Here is a 24,141-nt window from a genome sequence, read left to right on the forward strand (position 1 = left end):
GCCGCTCCCCCACACACACGCGGGCCACCGCTGTGACCTCGACGGCGGCGGCGCCGCTTTGTACGCGGCGAGGCCGCCCCGCTCCGCCCCTCCGGTCCGCCGCGGCGGGGGCGGGCGCCGTGAGTCACGGCGAGGGGCGGGAGGGGCCGCGGCGTGAAAGGCCGCAGTCGTGCGGCGGCGCCGTGAGTCAGCGCCGCAAAGGCCGAGATCGTGGCCGCGGGGGCGGCCGGCGGGCCCGGAGCCGTTCCGGTGGGCGGGGGGGGGAGCCCCGGCGTGCCTGGCCCCGCGCCCCCCGCCGCGCTCCCTGCGTGCTGCTATATTTAGACGTGATGCGTGACCGAAGCGGCTCCAGCGCCTCCGGGTGCCGGCCCTGCCGGGGATGGAGCCAGGAACCCAGGCCAGGGGCGGCTGCAGCAGCCGGACTGGCGCTGCCACAGGCCTAAGCCTGGGGAAAGGGGGTTAAACCCATACCTGCACGGAGAGGATTTGTCCCCCCACTTGCACACGTGAAACCAGAAACAACGGGGTCTGCAGCAAGGCAATTAAATCTAACTTACATTATATGGAACCACTCCATGACTTTATGATTCTGATTACTGAGAACAAAGGATCGCTGGGCAGAGAATTATGGAAACAGAAAGGGCAGAGGAAGAAGAGACTGTTCCAAGAGAAGAGATGCTCTGTCAGGAGCTGCTTGGGGAGAATGGACAATCCCTCCAGTTATACCACTGTATCTTCCCCACTGATTTTAAAGCACCCTTGTGTAGTCCCTGATCAAGTTACCCACTAAATCAGTGCAATAACAGCTCACATTAGCCATTAGTATGGCAACAGGAGCTGGAACTAAAGCGCAGGGCTCTGTGGGCAGGTTGTTACCTGTGAGCTCTGGAGCCTGCTGCTCTGCACTGTCTCTCTCTAGATAAACCCAGCTCTGCAGGAAGCCCTTAAGGTCTCTGCAGGGAGTAGTTCCCAGGTCAGACTGTTCAGAAGGTCCCTAGAAAGCAAAGTAACACCCATGCATGCTCTGCCCCTCTCAGCACGCAGGGGTGGGATTTACTGGTTCTGCAGAACTGGAGGCAGTTGGTGGTTTGACAGTCGTGCCCTGGGAAGGTAAAAGGTAAAACCTCTCCAAAATACGTGACTGACCCTGCTTCCAATGGCACAGCTCTTGTCCTGGTTAAAACCAAAAGTTTCTCAGCATAATAGCCAGAACTGGTTAAAATTCAGGAGAACCAAGTTGTGCCGTCATCGTGTTTTTAAAAAGCCACAAATGGAAGAGCTCTCCATAGACAAATACTTGGACTGAAAGTGAGCTGTACATCTAAGCTTGTCTTAACTGTGGTTGGGGTCTTAACAATTCCATTTCTCGCTCAACAGATTTAACCATGGAAATGAATTCTGTGTAGTAACTATTTCCTCTTGATAAACTCAAGTGGACAGATTTTTTCAATCTCTCTTCCATTGTTTAACTTGATTATTTAGGGATTGTTTTATGAGACCAAAAGATATGGAAAGTAGGCAGAACAACTCATTTAGCACATCAGGCCCTTCTGCAAGTCCTCTGAGACCTGCTGCACTTGTGAGCTTGTCTGTTTTTCCTACAGAAGTCCCTCCTTCCTATCTGTAGTATCAGTCTATCCACAGATGCATTGTTTAATAGAAGTTTCCTCCTTAAAGAAGCTAATGAGGAACTTGAGCAGAACAGCTATAAATCATGGTGAGGGGCACAATCACAATGCAAGTGTGTATGATAACCATCAGTAAATGCTAATAATGTTGAGGGAAATCAAGGGAACCATGGATACCTAAAGGGAGGCAGTAAAATCTTATAAAGACCTGAGCCATTTTTAAATGCCCAAGAAATTTAGCTTCCAAAGCTGAACTAACCGACATGAGTAGCTCATACTATTGCAGTGTGTTGGTAATTTCAATTTAACTGTTAATGTATGAATGGGAATAGACTCAGTGCTGACAGTGGAAACTTTGGGGTCACCTCAGATACAACCATAGTTTCGTCACCTTACTGAACGAAGCTACAAAGGGTCTAGTAATGAACCCTAAATCAGGAGAGAAACAGCCCAGGAAAGGCTAACCCGTAACAAATGGTTACCTACCTTCCATGAAACTGGCTTGCTGTGGGAGTTGGAGTGGAATGAACAGGGGAAAAAGCTTTTGGTTTTTCTTTCACGACCAGAGAAAGGTTGGTTATTTTTAAATCCAGCTATCCCTTTGGAAAAAAACCGACTTCAAATTCTTCCCTCTGGTAATAGGCTTAATTCCGTGCTCAGTGACATCAATGGGATTGCTCACAGAGCATCACTTAAAAATGTTAACTCTTTATGGAGTTAAGGAAGCAAGGGTTAGTGAGTTCTTAAACATCTCGTAGAGGAAGGAAGGAACAAGGATTCAGTTATACTCATTCAGAAATTCTGTTAGCTCCCAATAGAGCTTATTAACCTCCAATCAAATTAAGACTAATTCTGTCAGGGCTGGTAGCAAAGCTTAAAGAAGAAAACAAAAAAACCCAGCAGAATTCCTGATTTTCCATTACATTGAAGCAGAACAGAAATCTGTTCACTTTCTCTTTTGATTCCTCTCTTCCCCAGTCCCAAACTCCCCCAAACGGTTTGAGTTCCCTCCCCTCATTCTCAAAAGAGATCAGCAGCCTACACATTTGACTGAGATTTTAGGAGCGAGCTTCTGTACAGTAACTACAGAGGAATGCTAATTTAAGAAAGCAAATCTCAGAAGATGTTTCAAAGTGGTAACACAAGTGCCCCAGTTCTCAAAAATAGAAGCAGCTCTGTAGGACAGTTTTGCCTCCTCCAAAGATACAGCTTCTGCTGCTCACCGTCGCCAGAAAAAAAGCCATGCCAGTTTTTAGTTACTCAACTGTTTCCTATTTTAGCTTAGGGGTAATGTGATACGTTCTTTTCAGTCAGACATAATAGAAATCAGTTATTTTTGCAGTTTTGCCTCATAATGAGGTATACAGACATTGTACCCTGTTTGCTCTGCGCTCTTCCAGCACACTGATGTCAAATGTGACCTCAAGTACCAGTCATCAGCTAGGTCCGAAACAGAACAGTCGTGAGGGTTTGAATCCAATTATGGAACCCATTACATTCCTGCAACAAAATACTAGCCTGAAAACTTGATTTTATAAAAGACTCACTACCAGGCTGTTTCTTAATGGGTTGCATGATCCTTCCAAGTCTGCTGGATGTGCTCCTTGAAGTCAAAGATGTCTGTAAACTCTGGTTTATGCTCAAGAACTCAACACCTGCTCAGATCATGAGAAGCTCATTGTTCAGTTGAACAGGAGAGAAGGCTGAAGCTGGGCTCAAATGCTGCAGTGTTTGTCTCAGCTGCCAAAGCAAATGACAGTAATGAACAGGAGAGCATAGTATGGTCAAAACAAAACACAAACCTACATCTGAGTTCTCGGATAGTTTGTCCTGGACTATCAGCAGTTATTCACATACAATACTTTAATCACAAGGTACTGCTGCAATATGAGTGGTAAAGAGAGTACTGAAGTTAAAAGCATACTCCAATATTTATGAAATGACTATGCAGGGTATTTGATTTATAACTGATAGTTAGGACTGTACCATGATTACTGTTGAAGAATACCCCTTGGATATGGTGTCTTTGAAGGGGAAGGCAGATATCTTACCTATATGAAACATGAGAACTGTCAACAAGATGCACTGAGCTGGCAAATCCTTATTTCCTTCAGTAAGTAAATCAAGTAATAACATAAAGAAACTGTTTACATGTGGATTTTTTTGGTGTTAACTCCAGTGACCTGTCCATGAGATAACACAGCATCTTGTGCCCATCAGAAGCACTGCTCTACGAAGACATCAGATCAAGAGGAACATATTTATCATATTGTAAAGCAGAATCCAGAACTGCATTTATAATATAGTATTACAAATCTCATCTTATCCTCTCTTCCAATCTCCAGAGCCCTAGTATCTAAATATAAGGAAAATGTCACACAAAAAAGCCCCATAGTACTAAAAAGCTGAGGTCAGGGTACACAACCAAGTTACTGAATCTCATGGACTTGCCTTCCGCAGGGCAGCCAGGCCACAGCCACAGACTGTCCTTACACTCTCAGTCTTTCACAAAAGCAAGGTCTGCAAGCCAAGTCATGACAGATCCATTCCCACACACTACCATAAGCACGTATCCCAAATGCAGTGGTGCACACAGCACTGTAATTCATTTTTTACTAAAAGCCTCCCACAATCATATTCCAGCAGTATTGCTAGTACACATGGTTTTCCTAAGAGATTCTGGTGTGCATATCTCATACCCTCAAAGCAGATAAACATACTATGAATGTCCTGCTTGAACACTCCAGGACGCTCACACAGCAACAAATGATGCACCTTGGATATCCCAGAAGAACTCTCAAACTTGTTTGGGCATTAGGCTATTACAGTGCTAAAGTGACATGACTCCAGTGGGAAGACAACAGAGTTGCGCATTTCCAAACCAGTTCTTCTCCTGTTTTAATACAGTTTTAATGAACACCAGTCCAAGAGATCACTTGATGAGGTACACTCCTTGACCACATATGGCTGTGCTTAAGGAAAAGGACAAATATATATTTAAATTAAATAGTGTAATTTAATTTAGTAACAGTTAACTATCATTAAGTTAAAAAAAGTTATCATTAACTGTTAACATTAATGACTCAAGACCTTTCAGAAAGCATGAATCCAAAAGGAAGTATCCAGCAGGTGGTCACAGACTTGTTCTTCCACCAGCACTGCCACCTGCATCAGTCTCTTAAGGACTATTTGTTCAATGAAGAAATTGGTCTACAGTCTGTAACGGGAGTCTTGGCTCTGCTACTTTGCACGGTCTTCTAACAGATACACAATTAACTCATAGGTGGACAACACAATGGCTGTGTTTGGTATCTGCCGGATGAGCTGGGCAGAGAGTCCTCTATAGAAGGCAGAATAGCCTTCTTCACGTGCTACCAGACGTGCCGTCTGAATGAAGGTCTTGTACTTAGTGCCTTCTTCTCGCAGCCGTGTCCGTATGACCTCTGCAGGAAAGTAAAACAGAGCCCAAAGTTAACAAGACTTCAACCTTCCAATTGAGAAACATCCCATCACCATGAAAGCACACGCAAAAGCCAAGGACATGAAAACCTCTCTGTACCAATTGCCTGCCAGTACTTTCCGCCATGGAATCCTGTACACATTTGGAAGAAGCAAAGTTAAAGATGAGTTCCCTTTCATGTGGAGTAAACAGATTATTTGCTCATTCAAGCTACTACTAAACTAAATGCTTCACTGATACATCAATATTGCTCTTTCTATGGAACCATGATTACATTCACATCTATCCAAAAAGAATAGCACTGCACAGCCCACAAGTGTTTCTCACCACTTGATCACAGAATCCCAGAGGCTGTGAGTACTCAGCTAGATCAGTACTGCTATGAGTGAGAACAGAAGCATCAGGCATTCGGTTTCTTTTTGGCACTTTTTGGTGTTGCTTTAAAATAGGAATTCCCAATCACCACCTAATGGTGGGCCCAGTACTGAACATGCCAATGTATATGCACACGCCACTGTAACATCCATTTCGCCATTCAAACGACTAAGAATTTTACAGCCCTAAGCCCCATCATTTGTCTTGGATTACAGGCAACAGCTGCTCTACTGGATTCATAAAGGGAAAAGTTAACATACCATGTGGATAAGCAATACAAGAAGCACAGCCCTTGGAAACAGCAGCAGCAAACATCAGTCCAAAGAAGTTGGTTGAGTTCCTTTCAGTCCCGTTAGGAGGAGAAGGGGGCAGCTGCACTTCCTTTAAGTGCTTTTTCAAACTTTCATAAATAGCAAAGCAGATAATGGTCTCAGAAATCCCAGCATAGGAAGCAGTCAGGCCCCTATAAAAGCCGCGGACACCTTCTGTCTGGTAAACATATCTAGCACACTGCAAAGCATTCATTGGTTTTGAACCCCTGACTCTAAAAAACAAAACAGAACAAAGCATATCGTGAGCCCAGCAAAAGAATTAATGTTATAGTTAAAAAGCCCATATCTTTTAATAGGTCTTATAACTATACAAATGCTTCTTAATAAGTTTGACTGCAAAAATCTTCTAGGAAAGCTGCACAGAGCAGGACTATCATGTTAACAGTGCACACTTGGCTCTGCTTATTCACCAGTGCATGTAATAATTCTTTCAGCTCAGCTCTATCCAGTTTGTCACACTTCACACCAATGTTTTAAAAGACAATAAGCACTGGAGAGACACTGCTTTGTGTTAAACTGAGAATTCCATTTAAAGCCACCTTCAGCAGGCCAAGCCACAGAGGCCTCCTACATGAGAAATGATCCTTTACTTTACGAGGCAGCACTCAGTTCAGAGGTGCCACCCTGTGAAGTTCTGGAATTAAGTCATATAAATTATTTATAAGTTGTGGTGCCTTAAAGGATCCTTCTCATTTGACCTAAGCATGTCCTTGCAGGAACTTCCATTTCAAGCAGTCACGTTATTGGCACAGTCCCTCATTGCTTCAATATCCACCAGTGACTGTGAATCACTCAGCTAAAAGATTACTGTCAAAGTCCCTCTGTCTCCCGGAGGTACTGTTAATGGCAATGCAGTGCTGAAGGAAGAACAGTAAACCACTGCAACAGATTCTTATTGCCTCTAGAATGTTTTATGTAACTTATGGGGCTTCATTACAGTTTAAAAACATCACCTTCCTGTTTACAGCCATGTACCAGGAACCTTGGATTGCTGCCGTAACACATAGTCTGTGTGATCTAGGATCAGTACAACTGAGGTTGCCAAATGGGACAGCCTGCAACCTCACACTCAGCCTGCCATGTGAGCAATGCTGACCTTTCCATAGCCTCTGTTACTGCCGTATCAAACCATTTCAACCCTTGATCTATTTATCCTTAGCATCAACCCCTGAAGTACAGAGGACTCTGTAAGCAGGAATCTGAGAGAAAAAATAATGTTATGCCCAACTTTACTTAAGATTTACAGTGAAACCAGAAACTGAACCTAACTTAGCACTCAAGGCAACTTCCACAGCCTTCTCAATAGTAACAGTGCATCAATCTGAAGTAGGACACACAGAACCTTAACCTTTAGTTTCACCAGGCAAAAGCATGGTGGCTTGAAAGGTGGAATTGCAAGTCAGGGAAACCACCAGGCAAGATCTATCAAAGTACAAAGAGCCACGAATAAAACCATGGAAGTTCAGTTTTCCAGAGGCTCCCTTAGCCACTCAGTGGCATCCAATCTCCCTCCATCAGTTACTTACTTCCTTTCAAGTTGCATTCTGGTTTTCACCATCCATATAGGATTCATGAGGGAATTTGTGATAAAGGCTGAAAAAGAGACAAGAACACCAGAAGTACAGTTAAATCCAGGCCAGTGTATTGCCATGGCAAACATGAACTTCACACACTGTGTAGTGTGACAGTTCTAGTTACCAGCTCTATCTAGATGTTTCAAAAGACATGCAGGTAAGTAGTTTACAACCTCTCCCTTGCCAAAGAACCGTCTCATGTTAAACTTCAGGAGGCAATGACTAATGCCCTTGGAATTTCTCAAAGGATTCTTCCTTTTTGCTCCTACTTTAGTATGTACTTCATGTTCTAAAGACTGCTGCAGACATGATCCCTTACTTATTGACTGGGTTTTAGAATGGCAGATAAAAGGAAACCTGTGGGGAACACATGCATGTATTAGCATTTTGTTTTCCCCATGGCTCTAGATGGTGCCATTGAGCCACCTCAGTAACAGAACCCAATCCTAATGAACTGGGAAAGACTGTTTTTAATGGTCACTTGGGTGAGTGACCCTTGAACTAGTGGAGCTTTTCTGCAGTATTTTTCCAACAGGAACAAACTATTTTCCCATCCTGGTAGGAAAAATACAACGTCCTAAAACAATATGGCTAAAACAGTATCAAAGTTTGCTGGTGTCTACTATTTCTGTCTTATAGTTAGACACATTAGCACAGCATCACAGCTGGAAAACAGATCATTCCAAGTTAGTGAACAACCATCTAGAAATATTTCAAAGTGTTGAACAGGAAAACAGTTCTTCTGTGGGCAAAGTAAGTCAGGAGCCAGCAAACTCCTGTTTTCTGGCATATACAACCTCACACCAAGTGTACATGTTCAGAATGCACCACATACTGACCTCTGTACTCATCCATATACCACAACTATGCAGAGCTGGAAGCCAAGACTGGTGTGTTAGCCTCCGCCCTGTACAGACTCAAAGTTCAATCCTCACCTTATACTTCATTCTATTTGTTTCCTAACTATTGAGAGGGATGTAAGAAGTCTTGTAGCAACAACAGCTTGCAATAAATACTTTAAAGAATTAAGGTGCACCTCGGAGGCAATGCAGATATTGCCCCTCCCGGACACTGGGGTATTGCTGCAGACCATATGAAGAGGGATTACAAATACATACCTGCAGAACCTGCAGAACAGATGTGCACAACATTGCTGTTGGGCACAAAAATGCCATTAAATTGTTCTTTAGCTTTGGAGTAGCACGCAAAATAGACAGCTCTGTGGGAAAGAAGAAAAAGAAACAAGTAACAGAGTGAAGAAAAGGCATGTAATGCACACAATGTCAAAGCAGACACATTACTATTCTTCCCCTCACAATACAAGGTTTTCTCTCCAGAGAGGACTCCACATGACTGCTTCTTGCAAGGACTCAGGGTTGTTGTTGGTTTGGGTTTTTTATTCTTACACTACAGTGCCACCACCTGACTTGACACCCATAGGGTAGCAATATTTTACTTTCACACCAACTCTGAGATGGGTCTTGCAGATAAAGCAAGTTAGATTGGATACCTACACCAGCTCTGGCATTAAACACAGTTTGTAAACTTGGGAATGTTCCTTTCCCACCTGGAGCCTATGTTTTCCATAAATCCGTGCAGCACTTTGTGTTTTAAACACTTAACCCTGCACTGAAAAAGTTTTACACCTCTCAAATCCCTACATAATGCTGAGGAACACAGGGAGCTCAGCTGAAATGCAGCAGTCCATATGAGTAAGAAGCTGTCTGAACCAAGTGTGTTCAGATCACACCTCCTTGAACTGCTAGAAAAGGTAGATAATGCTGACTCCAACTTGGGAATTTCCATAAAGCACCTTATTCCAATCTTACGGAAGAATATGAAGGAACACAAACAACAGCATGAGCTGCATAAAGAAGTAGGCAGACCTGATTTCAGATCCCTGTGCAGAAACAGGATTCCTACTTCCGGGGGGGAACATCCTACCTACTAGGCAGAAGGCCAAACAGGGAGTACACCACTCTTCAAGCTCCTTTTTAACTGGTTCAAGCTCAAGCAGTAAAGAGCTGCCAATTTCCTGACTGCTAACCAGTTCTAGCATTTGCTAGGCATGAAGATCTTCACCCTGCCAAGAAGTGGACAACGCAAATCTTTCCCCCTCAGCTGCAGTTTTTGATCTGAGAAGAATCAATTTAGGCAATCCAGGACCAGATGGGTACCTCTTCTCCCCTGGCATCCAGCTCCTGCTCAGTGTTTGGCAACTCCTTTATGTATTTGCACAGAAGTAGCAGATCACATTAGAAAAACACTAATACTAATCCTAAAGACTTTTCTGCTCTGCTTCCTCTTCTTTCCTCAAGCATATCATACGTGGCTCTTGCACTGACTAGGAATTGAAGTGCCTTGTTCAGTCTGCACCTTTCAGTGTTACACAACTGTAAAGCAGATGTATAATTTTTGGTAGTACAGTGCCCAGATAGAGGCACAAATCTCAGTTTACAGATGGGAGAACTTCATGACCTTGTATTCTGAAATGCACAGCAACATTTGGGTTAGTATCTTAAAGGTGGCTTTTAGCAACAGTTTAACTATTTACCTTGATGGTGCAACCCCAACCAAGTTTGGACCCAGCCCTCGGAAGAGTGACCTTGGTCCTTCCTTTTCCAGAATTGACCTTAAAATAAAAACAAACAGAGAAAAACAAAAGTATTTGGGTTAAAAATTATACTTCTTGTTCTGTTCAGTCGAAAGAACTGTACATAAGCAATGAGTATTAATTGTGAAGCTATTAGCTTTTAAGCTATATAATATACTTATCAGCACAATTATACACTGCTGAATAAAAGCTACTACACCACAAAACTTCAGCATTACAGGCAAAAGGTTGTCATATGGCACCAGGTTACAATTTCCTTTCTTCAGAAGCTGTCAGGAATTGAATTAGTTTCATGGAGAATCTAGTAACAGTTGAGTGATGAACAAGGAATATTTTTAGCATACTCTGTATCTAAGAAATTCAACAGTTTGCTTCCTGTATAAAGACACACAAAAAGATAAATCCTTTTCCCCCTTCACAATTATCTAAGTGATGAGTCTTTAACCCAGAGTGAAAGTTGAATGTGGCAACCCTACTACAAGCTAGTAGAAGCTACTACTTCCCCAGGTAGCTCAGAGTATCTAGTTTTGAGGGCATTCAAAAGAGTTCCTATCATTTTTCCAAAGTAAACTCCAGGTACAGAGGTACTGCTGTGAATCACTGTCAGGACTGGAGCCCATAGAATCATAGAATGGTTTGGAAAGAACCTTAAGATGATCCAGTTCCAACCACCTGCCATGGGCAGGGACACCTCACCCTAGTCCCTGTTGCCCAAGGCTCTGCCCAACCTGGCCTTGGACACTGCCAGGGATGGAGCATTTACCACTTCTTTGGGCAACTTGTTCCAGTGCCTCAGCACCCTCACGGTAAAGAACTTCTTCCTTGTATCTAACCTGAACTTCCTCTGTTTTAGTTTAAACCCATCACCTCTTGTCCTATCACTACAGTCCCTGATGAAGACTCCCTCTCCAGCATCCTCATGCTCAGGTCTAAAGCAAGATGATGACCAAATGATGCTTTTCTGCAGCTCTGCAAAAGCCATTTCCATCCATGTCCCCTTGCATCGTGGAAGGCACAGTGGGCTAGGACTTCTGTGAAGAAGATAAACTGAATGGACAGCTTCCCCAGCAGCTGCCAAGTTCTCTACAACACCTTGCTGGAGTGCCTCATTAAAAAAGACTTATCTTACCAATTTCTTGTACTACTACCAGCAGGCATATTTACAAGGACTAAACCAACAGCTCAACACTAGTCAACAGCTAAGTATTAACCAGTGAAAGCCAAGCACAGTCCAACAGTCACCAGGATTTCAAAGCACAATCTGCTAGACAGCACCTCTCTAAGCTGAACTCACCATATGAAACCCATGCAAGGAAATCCAGGTAACACCAGGCTCCAGGGGAAGTTCACATACACCTGCTGGAACTTTCTAGATCATTAGCACTGTTGAGAACATTCTCCATGAGATTCCAGCACCAAGCTCATAATACAGATGATGATACAGGAGCCTCTGAAACCCTTTTTCTGCAGCAGAGTTGAACTTGCTGTGTAAACTTCAGGGCTGAGTGTCTCCACGGAGACAGAGATCCACCAACTACTTGTTCTTTGTCACTTAACAGTCACGACTGCAGATTCCAGCTGGGGTAACTCATCAGAATCTTAAGTGGATTAGACAAAAACAGCGTGTCCTTGTGGAGTGCTTTCTGCTCAGCAGCAGGCTTAACCTGCCCTCCTGAGTACCTACCTACTTGCTATTTACAGCAGTTAAGGGGCTTTCATACTCAACACCTTTAACTCTTACAGAGCAATTTTATATGTAGGGCTCTAATTGCTGCTTCTTTTAGCCACATAATTTTCCCAAACCAGAAGGACCAAGTCATATCCAGTTTGGCAATGCATGCATACCCAGGATTAAGAAAGGGATAGAAAAGTAAAAGCAAGGGATCTAACGTCCCTTCTTTCTTCATACGTTTATATTTTAGTAGAAAGATCATGATCAATAACATTATCTGTTCTTCATAGATGCTGCCTGCAAGGGAACGAAAGCATCACTATTTTACCTCACTTCTTAATCCTCTGAATTAAGCAGGTGGAAAACTTGGTGATACAGACAGCTGAGTAATTCCTGAAGTTAAATGAAGTCAAGATCATAGTAATCAAATTTAATGAGCTTATTAATAACTATATTAAAAGGCTGCTCCAATTTTACACCATTTCCTCTCTCCCTTAAAGAAAAAAAGACAACCCCAGAAAAAGATGGGCCCAGGGGATGAATTAAGAGCTTTGTGCCTTGAAGTTTTCACTTCCTTTAGTTACAGCTGCCTACAGTCCAATGCTGCAAGGTGAAATAATAGCAAGGGAAAGGAGATGAAAAATCAAAATCAACTGGCACTATTTTCAGTCACGAATTGTTCTAGACTCACCTCTGAATAGACAAAGCAATGTTTGGCAGGGGAAAGCAGCACTGTTTACAATATAGAAACTCAAGTCCCTGAATGACTCTAGCCAGACAGCTCTGCAGAGAATGTGAATTAGCACTCTGCTGTTATATAACTGCGCAGCTTCTCCCCAGGCAGCCTGCCAAGCTGCTGGCCTTACGTAAAACCATTCAGCTTGCTCTGCTAGTCATGATTTTCCTTGGCATTTCAGCTACCTGATCTAAACAGGACCTCTCAGCATCACCCTGGGGTGCCCAGTGATTCAAATCAACTCAGTCCATTTGCATGAGACCTGAAAAGTGAGTTCATGGTGCTTTGATATGAAATGCAGCACTAGAGATGTGGACTTCAGAGCTGCTGGTAAAACTCTTCAGCAGTTTTAAGCTAGAAGATTGCTCATTTCCTCTTCTTTATGAATGCACATCTGAAAAGAGAACAGCTGGAGCATCAACTGCTGCAGTCTGAACCACACAGAAGGCTTTTAACAGAGATCATATGTAATACAGGTGAGAAAGGACTGATGCATAATAATTGGCAAAGACAGTATCTAATAGCAGAGGAGAGCTCAATAAGGCAGCTATTGCTGAGGAAATGACCCCAGCTTCCAAGACCCCATTAGACATTCTATTTCAGTGAGACTGCTTTTGCAGTGTCCTTCTGCTACTCCCATAAATTTCAGTTACAGATCATCCACACCAGAGTGCAGACAAGCGTAACTCAAAATGTATGGGAACATTGAATTCTGGAGGTCATCTGATTCAGCCTCACGCTCAAAGCAGGGCCAGATGCAGAGAGAGATGGGGGCTGACATGCATCACTACGTGCAGAGAATCAAAAACCTTGGTACAATGCTGGTGAAGGATACAGCTTTTATATGATGCTCCAAAGAGAGAACACTTCAAGACAGGAATTAAAGCTTTCCTCCATCAAACAGGTAAACAGCATGGGCAGCAACAGCACAAGTATCTCTACTAGCTACTTAAAGCAGACTGGGAATGGCTCCGGGAAAAAGAAAACATACAGAATATATGGCTTATTCAGGCCTTCAACCATTTGCCAAGAACTGGCCCCAGCTAGTAAGGATTACCTGTTTTGGTGCTCAAAGGAGACTGCAAACATGATTATTCCCGATAAGAGATAAAGACAACACTTCCCAGTATTGAAAAAGAGAAGACCCTTTCCTCCGGAGTATTTTCTGTGATAGTTCCCTCAAGCAAGGGCTTATCAAGAGTTCCCAGTATGTCCTGTGTATTGATCCGTACAAACTCCTACTTGCCAAAAAGCCTTAATGTGAGCAGACAACTTAAAAACAAATCCCTCCAGGCACTTATTCAAATCCATTTATTTTGGAAAGTTTTGAAGTGATGGAAGCAAATTTCTGTGGAAGTTCAAACACACACTCAGGAGTCCTGAATATGCACGTGTTTTTTTAAGAGTAATTCATCTTTCTACTGCTGAAGGCAGAAATCCAACTGACATAAATCCTTTCAGTGCAAGTCTGGAGCAAAATTTGCATTCAGTGTTTGCACAGAGGAACTGGAACTCAGCTCACTGCTGTCAAGCAGCACTGAATGAGAGGAGGAGCGGTACTCACTTGAGAACATTAAAGAGCCCAGGTGATACAGATGTTGGCCTGACCATTCCTTCACCACTGATGGTCCCCAGCTGGACTTGTGGGTAGTAGACAGCCCGGAAAGCTAGCTTTGAAGATTGGAGCCGAGTCTTTATTACCTCTAACGGACAGGTAAAGATGGCACCAACTGTTCCTCCGCATCTGGAAAACACAATTAAACAGAAGACAAAGTCAAGGAAAACAGCTGCACAGATATGTCAAAACACAGCATGGAGTATGACTAAAACCTGAAGATCTGTCTGCAGTTGCTCTGCATTGTGGATAAATTATTAGGAAGCAGGGCAGTAGGCAAAGGTGACTGTTCCCAAGCCCCGAGGGAGGGAAGAGAAGGCTGAGAAACTGTTACCATGATCATGTGCAGTGATGAGGTTAGTAAACACAAAGAGGATACCCAGATGATACTAACAAAGAATCCTTTCTGACCATCTGCTGGTTGCATGTTCGGCCAGGACTTGGAATTCTACCTGTAAAAACTTAGGGGCATCCATATTTCACAAGTTGTCCTAAAACAGACATGCCCTTAGATGGACTCTTTTTTATGGGAAGCAGGAAGCTGGCAGACGAGAACAAGCCACTGAGGATTAGGACACTATAGACTGAAAACACAGCAATACAATTCTTCCCATTTCAGTACTTATGATTTAAAGAGCTGCCTAGAGAAATATCTTAAGTACACTAAGCTAAGCCCTCTGAAAAACAATGGACATCAACTTTTTGGGGGTGGTGAGGGAAGGAAGCTGCAAGGATGGTGGGAAAACAGAATCACAGGACAGAAAGGCTACTAAAGAACAGAATTCCCATAGTCTGATAACAGCAATATTATACATACTCATACATATGCAAAATGATATGAGAAATAAATGAGTCTACAATCAGCATGTATTCATCTTGATATACCAGTTCATCATCTGACTAAGCCTCAGAAAAAGCACACTGGACCAAGAATAGAAGGTGCATGAGTCCTAATTGTCATTTTCATCAGTGATCTGGAAAGTGACTGGTCAAAGTATTCCTCCTCCTGCTGCTGCTCCTCTCCGGTAACTGACTGTCCCTTCTGTCCAACTTCACGATTAAACATGATGCTGAGGCTGGCTAAAAGGTACAATTCTAAACATTATTAGTAGGACAGCTTGGGCTTTAGGAAGACTTAACTAAAGATTTCAGCTACTACAACTGAACCCATTGATTAGGAAATAGTTTCTTTGCTTGCACAGGTATCAAAGCATGTGATCCCTTTAAAAACCTGTGTTTCCAATTTTCCTTCTAAACCACCATGAGTCAACAACTGAACTCATTTGAAATATGAGTGTGAAATTGTAATTTAAGTAGTTTTCCATGAAAAGGAAATTTAATTAAAACCAAAACCCTATCATTTGTCTTGCACATAAAAAAGCAGCATTGCTTGCTAGAGTCTGGAGAAGCCTGCATGCACTGATTTAGGAACAGAGCTCCACAAAAGGCTATAAATAAAGGTACTAATGCATATTGTCTAAAGCCCCATATATACATGAACTATTTTACTCAGAGGATCTTTTTTTAACCACAAGGAAAAGGACAATTAAAAGAATAGCAGAAAAATCCAGGCTGTGGGTACATCCTAGTTTATAAATGCTTTATCTGGTACAGCTTATTTTGCTTGTTGAAACAGTCTGTCTTACATCAGACAGTAACCATTCGTTGCCAAACCCCTGAAGCCTGCCCACCCTGGCTGTACAACCACAAACACTGAGGTTCTTTGTAAGGTTCAAAAGGACACCCAGGCCACATGGCTGGGGAATACAATCTCCTCACTATGGTTTTCATGTTCTACAAGAGTCTGTCCAGGGACATGATCCCAAACACTATGTTTCTCTGATGCAAACACGTGCAACAGAAGAAACTGTTTTCAAGAGACCAGCAATATGATTTAACAGCATGCTGCAATGAGTTTTTTCTCTAAGTTGTTGCTTCTTTCTCTTCCCTGCCGAAAGGGGAAAAAGCCTAAACTAAGGACCATCTATATATCCAACCGTAAGAAAGAGCTTTGCCTTCATCCCTTTTAAACCACTTACATATGACCACTGAATTAAATCACAAAGTTGTTCATGGAACTAGGTACACAGCAGCTGGAGTTGTGTCACTTGGCTCAAAAATGACAGTGTCCACAGAAACCTTACCAGGCCTCTGATTAGTTTGTATAGAACTCTGATTATTTTGTGTACCGAAGCGGGGCTTGGACACCAGCCTTCTGCTGTGTCAATACTACTCAGGAGGGCATCGCTTCAGTTTCTCCTTTGTTTTGTCAGATGCATCTCATGTTGCTTCCATTTCTCTGAAATTAGATCTCGGGGGAAAAAAAAACAGGTCAGGAATGGATTCTCCAGTAAAACCTCTCCCGTTCCCACAGCTCAGGGAACACAGGGCAGGGAGTGTTTTGAGGAACCCTCTTGCAGATCCCACTGCCACACTTCTTGCTATGTATATCCAATAGAGACACAAGTCTGTACAATTAACCCCTGACAAATCAGCATACTCAAGAGAAATTGTAAGTCTGTGACAACTCCATAAAGCGAATCTGATTGCCTACATTCCCAACACATTTCTCTACCAATGCTGCACTACTGTGTACTGTCTTCAGCCCTCATTTATTTCACATTTATGAACACTGAAACAGTACCTTCACAGAAACAATTCATACATTCAGGACACTAAAACTCCATCTGCTGTTTCTTCTTGCCTTCCTAGCCCACTCCTTCCCTTTCATCCTTTTAGTCTGATAATCCAGTTCATTTATGCAGCCTTTACTATTTAAGTACTTCTGGTGATGCATATGCAACCCTCTGCTATTCAACACAATGAGTTAATATCTGCATCACGAGTTTTGACAACTCAGAGTTTATGCTTTCAGTGTGACATTTCATAACAAAGCACTCTCTAACAGAGCAATAGGCAGAATATCAGCAGGGTGCATAAATTATGTCCCAAATACAAACACGCAGCAGATAGTTCAAGTAAGGACTTTGATGTACTGGGCAGTTTTTTCAGATGAGCTGATCTTCCTCCAGATGGGAATTCTATGCATCATACCCTGGTGTTGCTCTATTCCCTGTAAAGATGGATGAAAAGTAACACACTGCGCATAAAAGAAACACTTTGTAGGGTGTTCCAGATACCTACCTCTGGGAAGCAAGGAGAAACAAGCAGCTTTCCTCAGCTACATAAACAGCCATGAACCCTGTAAAGTTCAGGCCATGGATATGCAGCAGAAAAATTTGATTTGGGAAAATCTTATGCTGCAACCAAAGCAAATCCTCCAAACCTTTCATAATGGTTTGAGTCTCTTGGGTTTTTCTGATGCATCAGTGCAGAACTCCAGTTCCAGACCTGTTTAAGCAGTGCTCACTGCATTATCTCGCTGCAGTGCTCACTGCATTATCCTCTTGCAAAAACCCCAAACAATGTCTAAATCCGTCCTTAGTCAAAGGATAGAAGCATCCCTAGAAACAAAACACTAAGGCAAGGTATCTTCAATAGGGCACAAGAGGTTTCCAGTTATGCTCTGCATTGTAGATACAAAGATTTCTTCAATGTGAGACCCCCAACAATTCGTCTGCTTTGGCCTGTCACTTAATGCCAGAAACACAGTATTTGTACTTCAGGCTTTGAATGCCCCTCTAACTACACGATGGGTCAGGCATGTATCACCATTACAGCAGAAAAATACACTTCTCTGCTTTGTGATGTCCAGACAAAGGAACTAAGGAAACTCTTGGTCTGAGACTAATGAAACATATTTTGTGTCTATGGAGATACACAACATACTGTAATTTAACAGCTGCAGGAAAAATATTTACTTCCATAAAAAGAAACACTTTAAAAAACATGCCAAGGATGCAAATGTCAGAATCCAATTCCCATTTTCCCCTTGCTGCCAGCTTTCTATCTTGACAAAGTCTACCCCAATGAACCAATGACTGGCATTTGAAATAAACTCTCAGCACCCATTAGGGCAATTAATATAGATGGCAAGAATCTTAATTAAGATTCTTAATGACTTCATCTGTCCTGGATTTCATCACCTGTGATATCCTTAAACCAAGTAACAACACAGTGCTGAATGTAAAAAGGAGTTCTGCAGAGCAGCAAAACCAGATCTTCAGTAGAGCACCACTGACCTTACCAAGGCCATAAGCAAGAGTGATGAACTGCTTGGTGAGAGCAATTGTGACTTAGAACCCAGCCTGACACATTTGGCTGTGCGAGCATTTGAAATCGCCTTTTCCTTCCCAACGGAAGCAACTACACTTAACATTCAACAGTGAATTTTTGACAGGATTCAAGTGAAACATTTGAAGAGAAGCATTAGGGCAAATAGTCTGACAACTGTGTTTAATGAGCCGCTTTAAGAACCACACTGGGAAGTATGTGTTCATTCACTCTTCATGGATGGCACCACATACTGCTTTAAAGGTGAAAATCCACCTTGGGAAATCATCTGGTACTATTGACTGGTCTCTGATAGATTCAGAAGCCTGTAGAGCTCCTCAAACACATCTGTAAGACTCTGTCCCACTGAATTCAGTGGCACAGCCAGGGATACAGCTCAACCACCGCACTAACAGTGCAGAGCATTATTTGCTCTTCTGGTTGCTGACACAGAGTCATGGCCATGAAGGCAGATAAGCCTAAATCCCAAAGTGAGCAGTATATTCACAGCAAGTGTGACAAGTTTTAAACCAGACTGTATTTGCAATAGGAATTTCATTCTGTTGTTCTAAAACATGCCACGTGCTCCAGCACAACAAACAGCAAAGCAGATTCTAGCTTTGATTATTTCATTACTGCATTGTCAAGACTGGGAACAAAACAAGCTGCTGCATACTCAGATGCCATAAGGAAACTAAGTACTAAACCAATACAGACTGTTCCTCATGCCTTAATTTTGAGTTGTTAAGCATTCAGTAAGTTTCCAGATAATAATGTTATCACCAGGTACAGATATTCCTGTAGGCACCTACTGTGTTCCTTGAGCTGATACGCAGCTAGTGAATTACCTTCTGCACCAGAGAACCTAAACTAGGCAGAGGGCTGGAAAACAGTCGATCTCATCATCCCCTCTAGCTGTCCTGGAGCACACACAGTAGAGCAGACACGTACTTCAGGTGAAGACTGTCTCCCTCCAGTTTATGAACAGAAACATCATTTCCCAAATTACCTGTCAGCATTAGCACATCGCTTAACAATTAACATGCGTGGGAGCAGTGTTCCAGTCCTCCTCCCCACAACTCATTTGGTTACTAATTCAGGGAGTAACTTTGCATTAGTTCTGTGACCTGTACTAGACACTCAGGTCAAATTCAACATTTTAAACAAGGCTCTCAGCAACCCAGTGCATCAAACACTTCTCAATGTGACTGAGACAACCTGTGCCCATGGAGATGGATGTCACCTCAATTCAAAGCAGCCTGATGTCACTCATCTTCCTAAAGTATGCTTCCAACTCTTTTACAGGTGGCTCAAGCAAGGTCTGGTATCTAAGGTTGCTTTTCAGAGCCATAAGAGCATGGGAATTATGGTCTTAGGCCTCAATATCAAGACAGAAAAAGTCACAAACATGATTTTATTCAAAGAGCCCCCCAATTTGGTTCAAACTGCTACAGAACTCATACCACACTGTATCTATATGAAATGAAGATAAAATTTGTTCCCAGTTTTTGCTCTTTGCCAGTTCTATGAAGGGCACTGCAGCCTCTGAATACAGGTTCTTAGGAAATCCCTGTAGTAATCAGTATTACTTCACCTGGGAAGAGAACACAGAGTAACCTCCGCTGCAGCCTAGTCCAAAGTTTTTTCCAAACAAAAATAAGCAACAACTGCACTGACTTCAGCAGGGAAGCAGGGACACAGACTTGTAAACATGCTCACATCTGTTGCGCAACTTAGGCATGGATGGTTTTGTTCCTTCTGAAGTCTTCCCTGCCCTCAGAGTCATGTTCCCACCAAAATGCCAAGCCCCTTTGGTTTGCTGTTCCTATTGTAAGCCTTAAAAGGAACTAAGAGAAACAAAAGGAAGCCAGTGAGTCTGCCTGCCTAATCAGCTAATGGAAGCCATCTCTTTCAACAACTGGAGAACACTTCTGAGTATTCCAGTGCATTTCATCACTCCTGGCATCTGACGCAGTAAACACTTCTATTCTCATTATCTGGGGCTGCCTTTCTTGTACACAGACACTGTATTAGATCTTCTTAAGCTGACACTGCACCCCATCCTCACCTTCATAGATTCCCCCATAGCTACCCCAATAATGTCTCTATCAAAGTTCTTCCAAGTGCATGAGTTGCTCTTGCTTTACAATTCAACAAAGATTAGCATCTTGCACAACTTAGAAAGTATTCTGACCTTCCAGCACTTTCTTCTGCTGGAGGGGTAATTTTATTCAAGGCCCTGGTTCTGCAAACAGCTTGAAGTCACAATACAACCCAGTTATTATGGAAGACCTCTCTGAAATACAGTGTAAAGGTATTTGAAGGACTGTGGAAGGACCTCCACAGAGACTATTAGCCAAGCACTAACACACTAACAATTCTTTCTAGAATTCCTTTGAGGATCTAAGAGATGTAGCAAAATGTTATCACAGCCGAGCTCCCTTAATCAGATTTTATTGAGCAGACATCCGTTACCACTGCTGCTACTCAAAATAGAAGTTAATAAGGCAGACATGGCACTGAGCTTCACATCTGCTACAGTCTGGGTTTCTAGCTTGCCTATCAGCTGGCTGGTCCAGCATCCCTCCAAACACATCACCTATCCCCTACATTTCTTACTTGTACAGAAATGTGTTTAATATCTTGGTAACAGCTCAAAAATCATTTTCAATTTCTTGTTCCATCCAGCAAGCCCCATGAAACGTGTATTCCTCGCTTGAAAAGCAGAGATACTGGCATTAGTAGAAATATGCACACACAGGATATGGAAATTGATGGTCTTGAACAGGGAACTGCTCTGAAATCAATTGTTTGGATGCTTGGGTGGGTGGGTATGTGGTGGACCAAACACTTGAACATCAGCTGGTGCATGAAGACTAAATTTGCTGTCTCATTTTCCTTTCTGTAACACCACAGCAAGATAAGCGTGCCTTTAAATAACAAGATATGCAGAACAAGAATTGGGTCCAGCAATGAACCTTTAAAGGCCTGTGTACCCTAAAAGGCCATCTTTTTCCTCTGTGCTGTATTTCCATTGCTGCTTTAGAAACAGAACAATCTCATCATACCAGAGTGGCCAGGAGGATAGTCCCTGCTGATTTTCCATTCTTTCCTCCATGCACCCTCAAAGCCAGATCAGAACCAGTGACGTCCTGGGCCTGCAGCAGAAAATGTTTACTGGCATTCTTAGAGAATGTGGAGGATACATTAAATGAGTAAGGAAGATGCTGATCACTCAGTGCTAGATTAAAATACTGATGAGTTTCAAATTCCTATTTATTTATAGTCTGATGAGCTATGTGAGGACACCCAGAGCTCTCGATAAGCATTGTTGCTATTCAAACAAGCTGCATGCGTATGTTCAAGCCCGATTTCTGTCCCAGGCTCCAGGTACTGTGCCAATGCAAGTGGGCAAGGCAAGGGTAAGAGAGGATTTAACACCTATTCAAGTCAGCAGAAGAAGCGCAGTGTCTCTGTTGGGTTTAATATTCTATTAAATGAACTTGCTGCTCCAGGGATATGTCAGAGGAGACTGAAGTCTCCTGTTTAGCAATAGGAAACAACAGTCTACTATTAAACAGACTGAAACTAACAACAGATTTCATGTTGGCTTCCTAACTCTTCTCCGCTGACAAGCACTCCAAGATATTCTACAAGATAGTTGAAGCCATTAATAAAGTATTAAAATAAAAGAAGATTTCTGATGACAGAAGCACAAACACCAAAACCAGCACTTCCTATCTGCATAACGGTGATTTTTAAATCGTTAATTTACATCTTAAAATGGTATTACTGGATTACTCTTAAATTTACCCTAACAAGTTAATTCTGAAGGCGCTTTGGGAGGGGTTTTGGTTGGTGGTTTGTGGGTTGGGGTGGGTTAAGCTTTTAACACAACAAAAATAAGAAGTTTACAAGGCCTTGCAAGAACTGATAAGGAGTGGCCTGGCCAGGTCACCTGCTCCGTGGTACCAGGACCTTCTCGAACTCTCTTATCCCCCCCACTCCTTTCCCTTTTTTGGAGTACTTGCCTTTCAATATAATTACATGTATCAGGCAGTTGCACAGCCCCCGCTATTCAGCACCTCCACTATTAACTATCACCTACACAGAGCTTATTGAAGTGTTGCACAAATACGTTCCTTCACAAGATCAAGATAACAAAACGCAGACAGCCTTCTGTTTGGACAACACTTTTTGAATGATAACCCTCAGCTCCTGCTTATTTCAGGATCTGGACTTAAAGTGTTTCATTGAACACCACTGGGTAGCTCTGTAAGATTTGGTAATTATATATAGCTAAATGTCAGAGCAGCCCGAGCGACTGCCCAGCAATGACCTCAAGTCACACCATGATCTTTTCTTGCCCTTCCTGCCTGGCTTGCTAAGGATGTATTTGCTAATTATGGAAGGGCACCGCTTGTCCGGCTCCTCTGCACGGGCACAAGGAGAAAGCCCCGCGCTCCCTGAGGTGTTCTGAGGGCGCACAGGCTCCTGAGGGGGACAGCGAAGAAGCGCGGGCTGCGCTCGGCCACCACAGCCCGTTTCCCTGCTACCGGCCCCTGGGCCGCGGGGCCGGGAGGTGAGAGGAGGGCGGCCGCGCCGCAGGCGCCTCCACCGCCAGGCCGCCCCTCAGCACAGGCAGCGGCCGGGCACGCCGGCGGTGAGCCGCCGCCCGCGGGGCACCGCGTCCCTCTCCGTGGGGCCTCCCTCGGCGGACGGGACCCCGCGCTCAGCCTGGCCCGTCCCTCCGCCGCGGCGGGCTCACTCACCCCCCGGCGAAGAGGTGCAGCAGCGTGTTCTCCTGCTGGGCGCCCGCCATGCTGCTGCTGCCGGCTCACGCTCCGGCTCCGCCGGCGGCAGCTGCAGACGGAGACCGGGCCCCGGCGCGCACGTGATGCGTCAAACGGCTGCGCCTGACGTCACCGCGGGCGGCCGCGCCCCTAGCGGCTCTGTGCCACAGGGGAGCCGGGCGGGGAGCGGCGCGGGGGGAGGGAGCTGTGTGCGCAGGGGAACCGATAAGGGTCCCGCTGTGGCCGGGGAGCTGCCGGTTGAGCCCCTCGGGTCCTGCAGTGACAGACAAGATGGCGTTGTGAGGCACGGTCTCTTCAGAATACACAGCAGGCTGTGGTGTGACTGGGCACCACAGAGCAGCGACAGCCGCTGCGGGCATTAAAGCTCCTTCCGTTCCGCGGGCAGGGACACCTTCCACTAGAGCAGGTTGCTCCAAGCCCCTGTGCCCAGCCTGGCCTTGAACACTGCCAGGGATGGGGCAGCCACAGCTTCTCAATCTCCCCTCTTTGCTTTAGGCCGATGTTTCTGGGTGTACGCCTGCCCTCAGGGATGGATGTAAACTGGCACAGGGGAAGCTCAAGTTGGCCATTTGTGGTAGGAGGCGCAGCTCCACCACTGTAAATCCCATCTGCTGTGGCAGCAACATCTCACTGCAGATAAAACCTCCTTTTACAACGTGCTCTTGATTCCCACATGGGGTGGTTGGCAGCTGATTTAAACTAAGCCGCTGCACGAAGAGCATAGATGTGCCAAATGGGCCAATGACATGGACACATGGAAACATTTGGAAACCATGCTGTGTTTGTAGCATGCGCTGTGGCACAGCTGAATGGGGGCATCCAGCGAGCGGTATGGAAATAGTCCTCCTCCTTCCCTGCTCCCCAGGGATTCCAAAAATGTCAAGCTCGTTTATGCAGATGGCTCTTCTGTTTTTATATTAATACTAAGCACAGAGGAAATATCTCAGTTATTTGACTAATCCAACAGAAAAAAGTATCAGAAGTGCTGTTTACATATTCAGAGTCCTTTGAATGCCCTGGGGGAAAGCTCAGACATCTGCACTGCTGGGTAAGTGATCTCAGAGGATGCTCAACAGTGACCCATAGAAGTGTTTGCACTGCAGGGACACATGACAGGAGGCTTTTAAAACTTACACTCCCCTAAAGGC

General features: G+C 43.9%; 1 protein-coding gene across 2 annotated transcripts; it reads right to left on the reverse strand.

Moving 5' to 3' along the window:
- Nucleotides 1-4,483: 4,483 nt before the first annotated feature.
- SLC25A33 (solute carrier family 25 member 33) lies at nucleotides 4,484-23,070 on the reverse strand. Of its 2 annotated transcripts, XR_013958167.1 has the most exons (8): nucleotides 22,952-23,070; nucleotides 13,956-14,135; nucleotides 9,924-10,001; nucleotides 8,488-8,588; nucleotides 7,322-7,388; nucleotides 5,724-6,007; nucleotides 4,719-5,071; nucleotides 4,484-4,595 (listed from the first exon to the last, which is right to left on the reverse strand). XR_013958167.1 is itself a non-coding variant. In XM_080631071.1 (7 exons), exons 1-7 carry the CDS (start codon nucleotides 22,999-23,001, stop codon nucleotides 4,869-4,871), a joined length of 963 nt encoding a protein of 320 aa, XP_080487197.1. In that variant the 5' UTR covers nucleotides 23,002-23,070; the 3' UTR covers nucleotides 4,573-4,868. The 2 variants fall into 2 exon arrangements, 1 of the variants encoding a protein (XP_080487197.1); XM_080631071.1 differs by having other exon boundaries at nucleotides 4,573-5,071.
- Between the last annotated feature and the right edge of the window lie 1,071 nt (nucleotides 23,071-24,141).

Source organism: Psittacula echo (genome assembly GCF_963264785.1).
Source record: "Psittacula echo genome assembly, chromosome: 17".
Lineage (NCBI taxonomy): Eukaryota > Metazoa > Chordata > Aves > Psittaciformes > Psittacidae > Psittacula > Psittacula echo.

Coding starts and splice junctions, on each gene's coding strand:
- SLC25A33 (XM_080631071.1), bottom strand. CDS start 23,001: ATGGCGGGCGCCCAGCAGGAGAACACGCTGCTGCACCTCTTCGCCGGG. Junction 8,589..9,923: donor GTTGGGGTTGCACCATCAAG/GTAAATAGTTAA, acceptor TCTTTCCCACAG/AGCTGTCTATTTTGCGTGCT. Junction 5,072..5,723: donor TTGTATTGCTTATCCACATG/GTATGTTAACTT, acceptor ACTTTCCTGCAG/AGGTCATACGGACACGGCTG.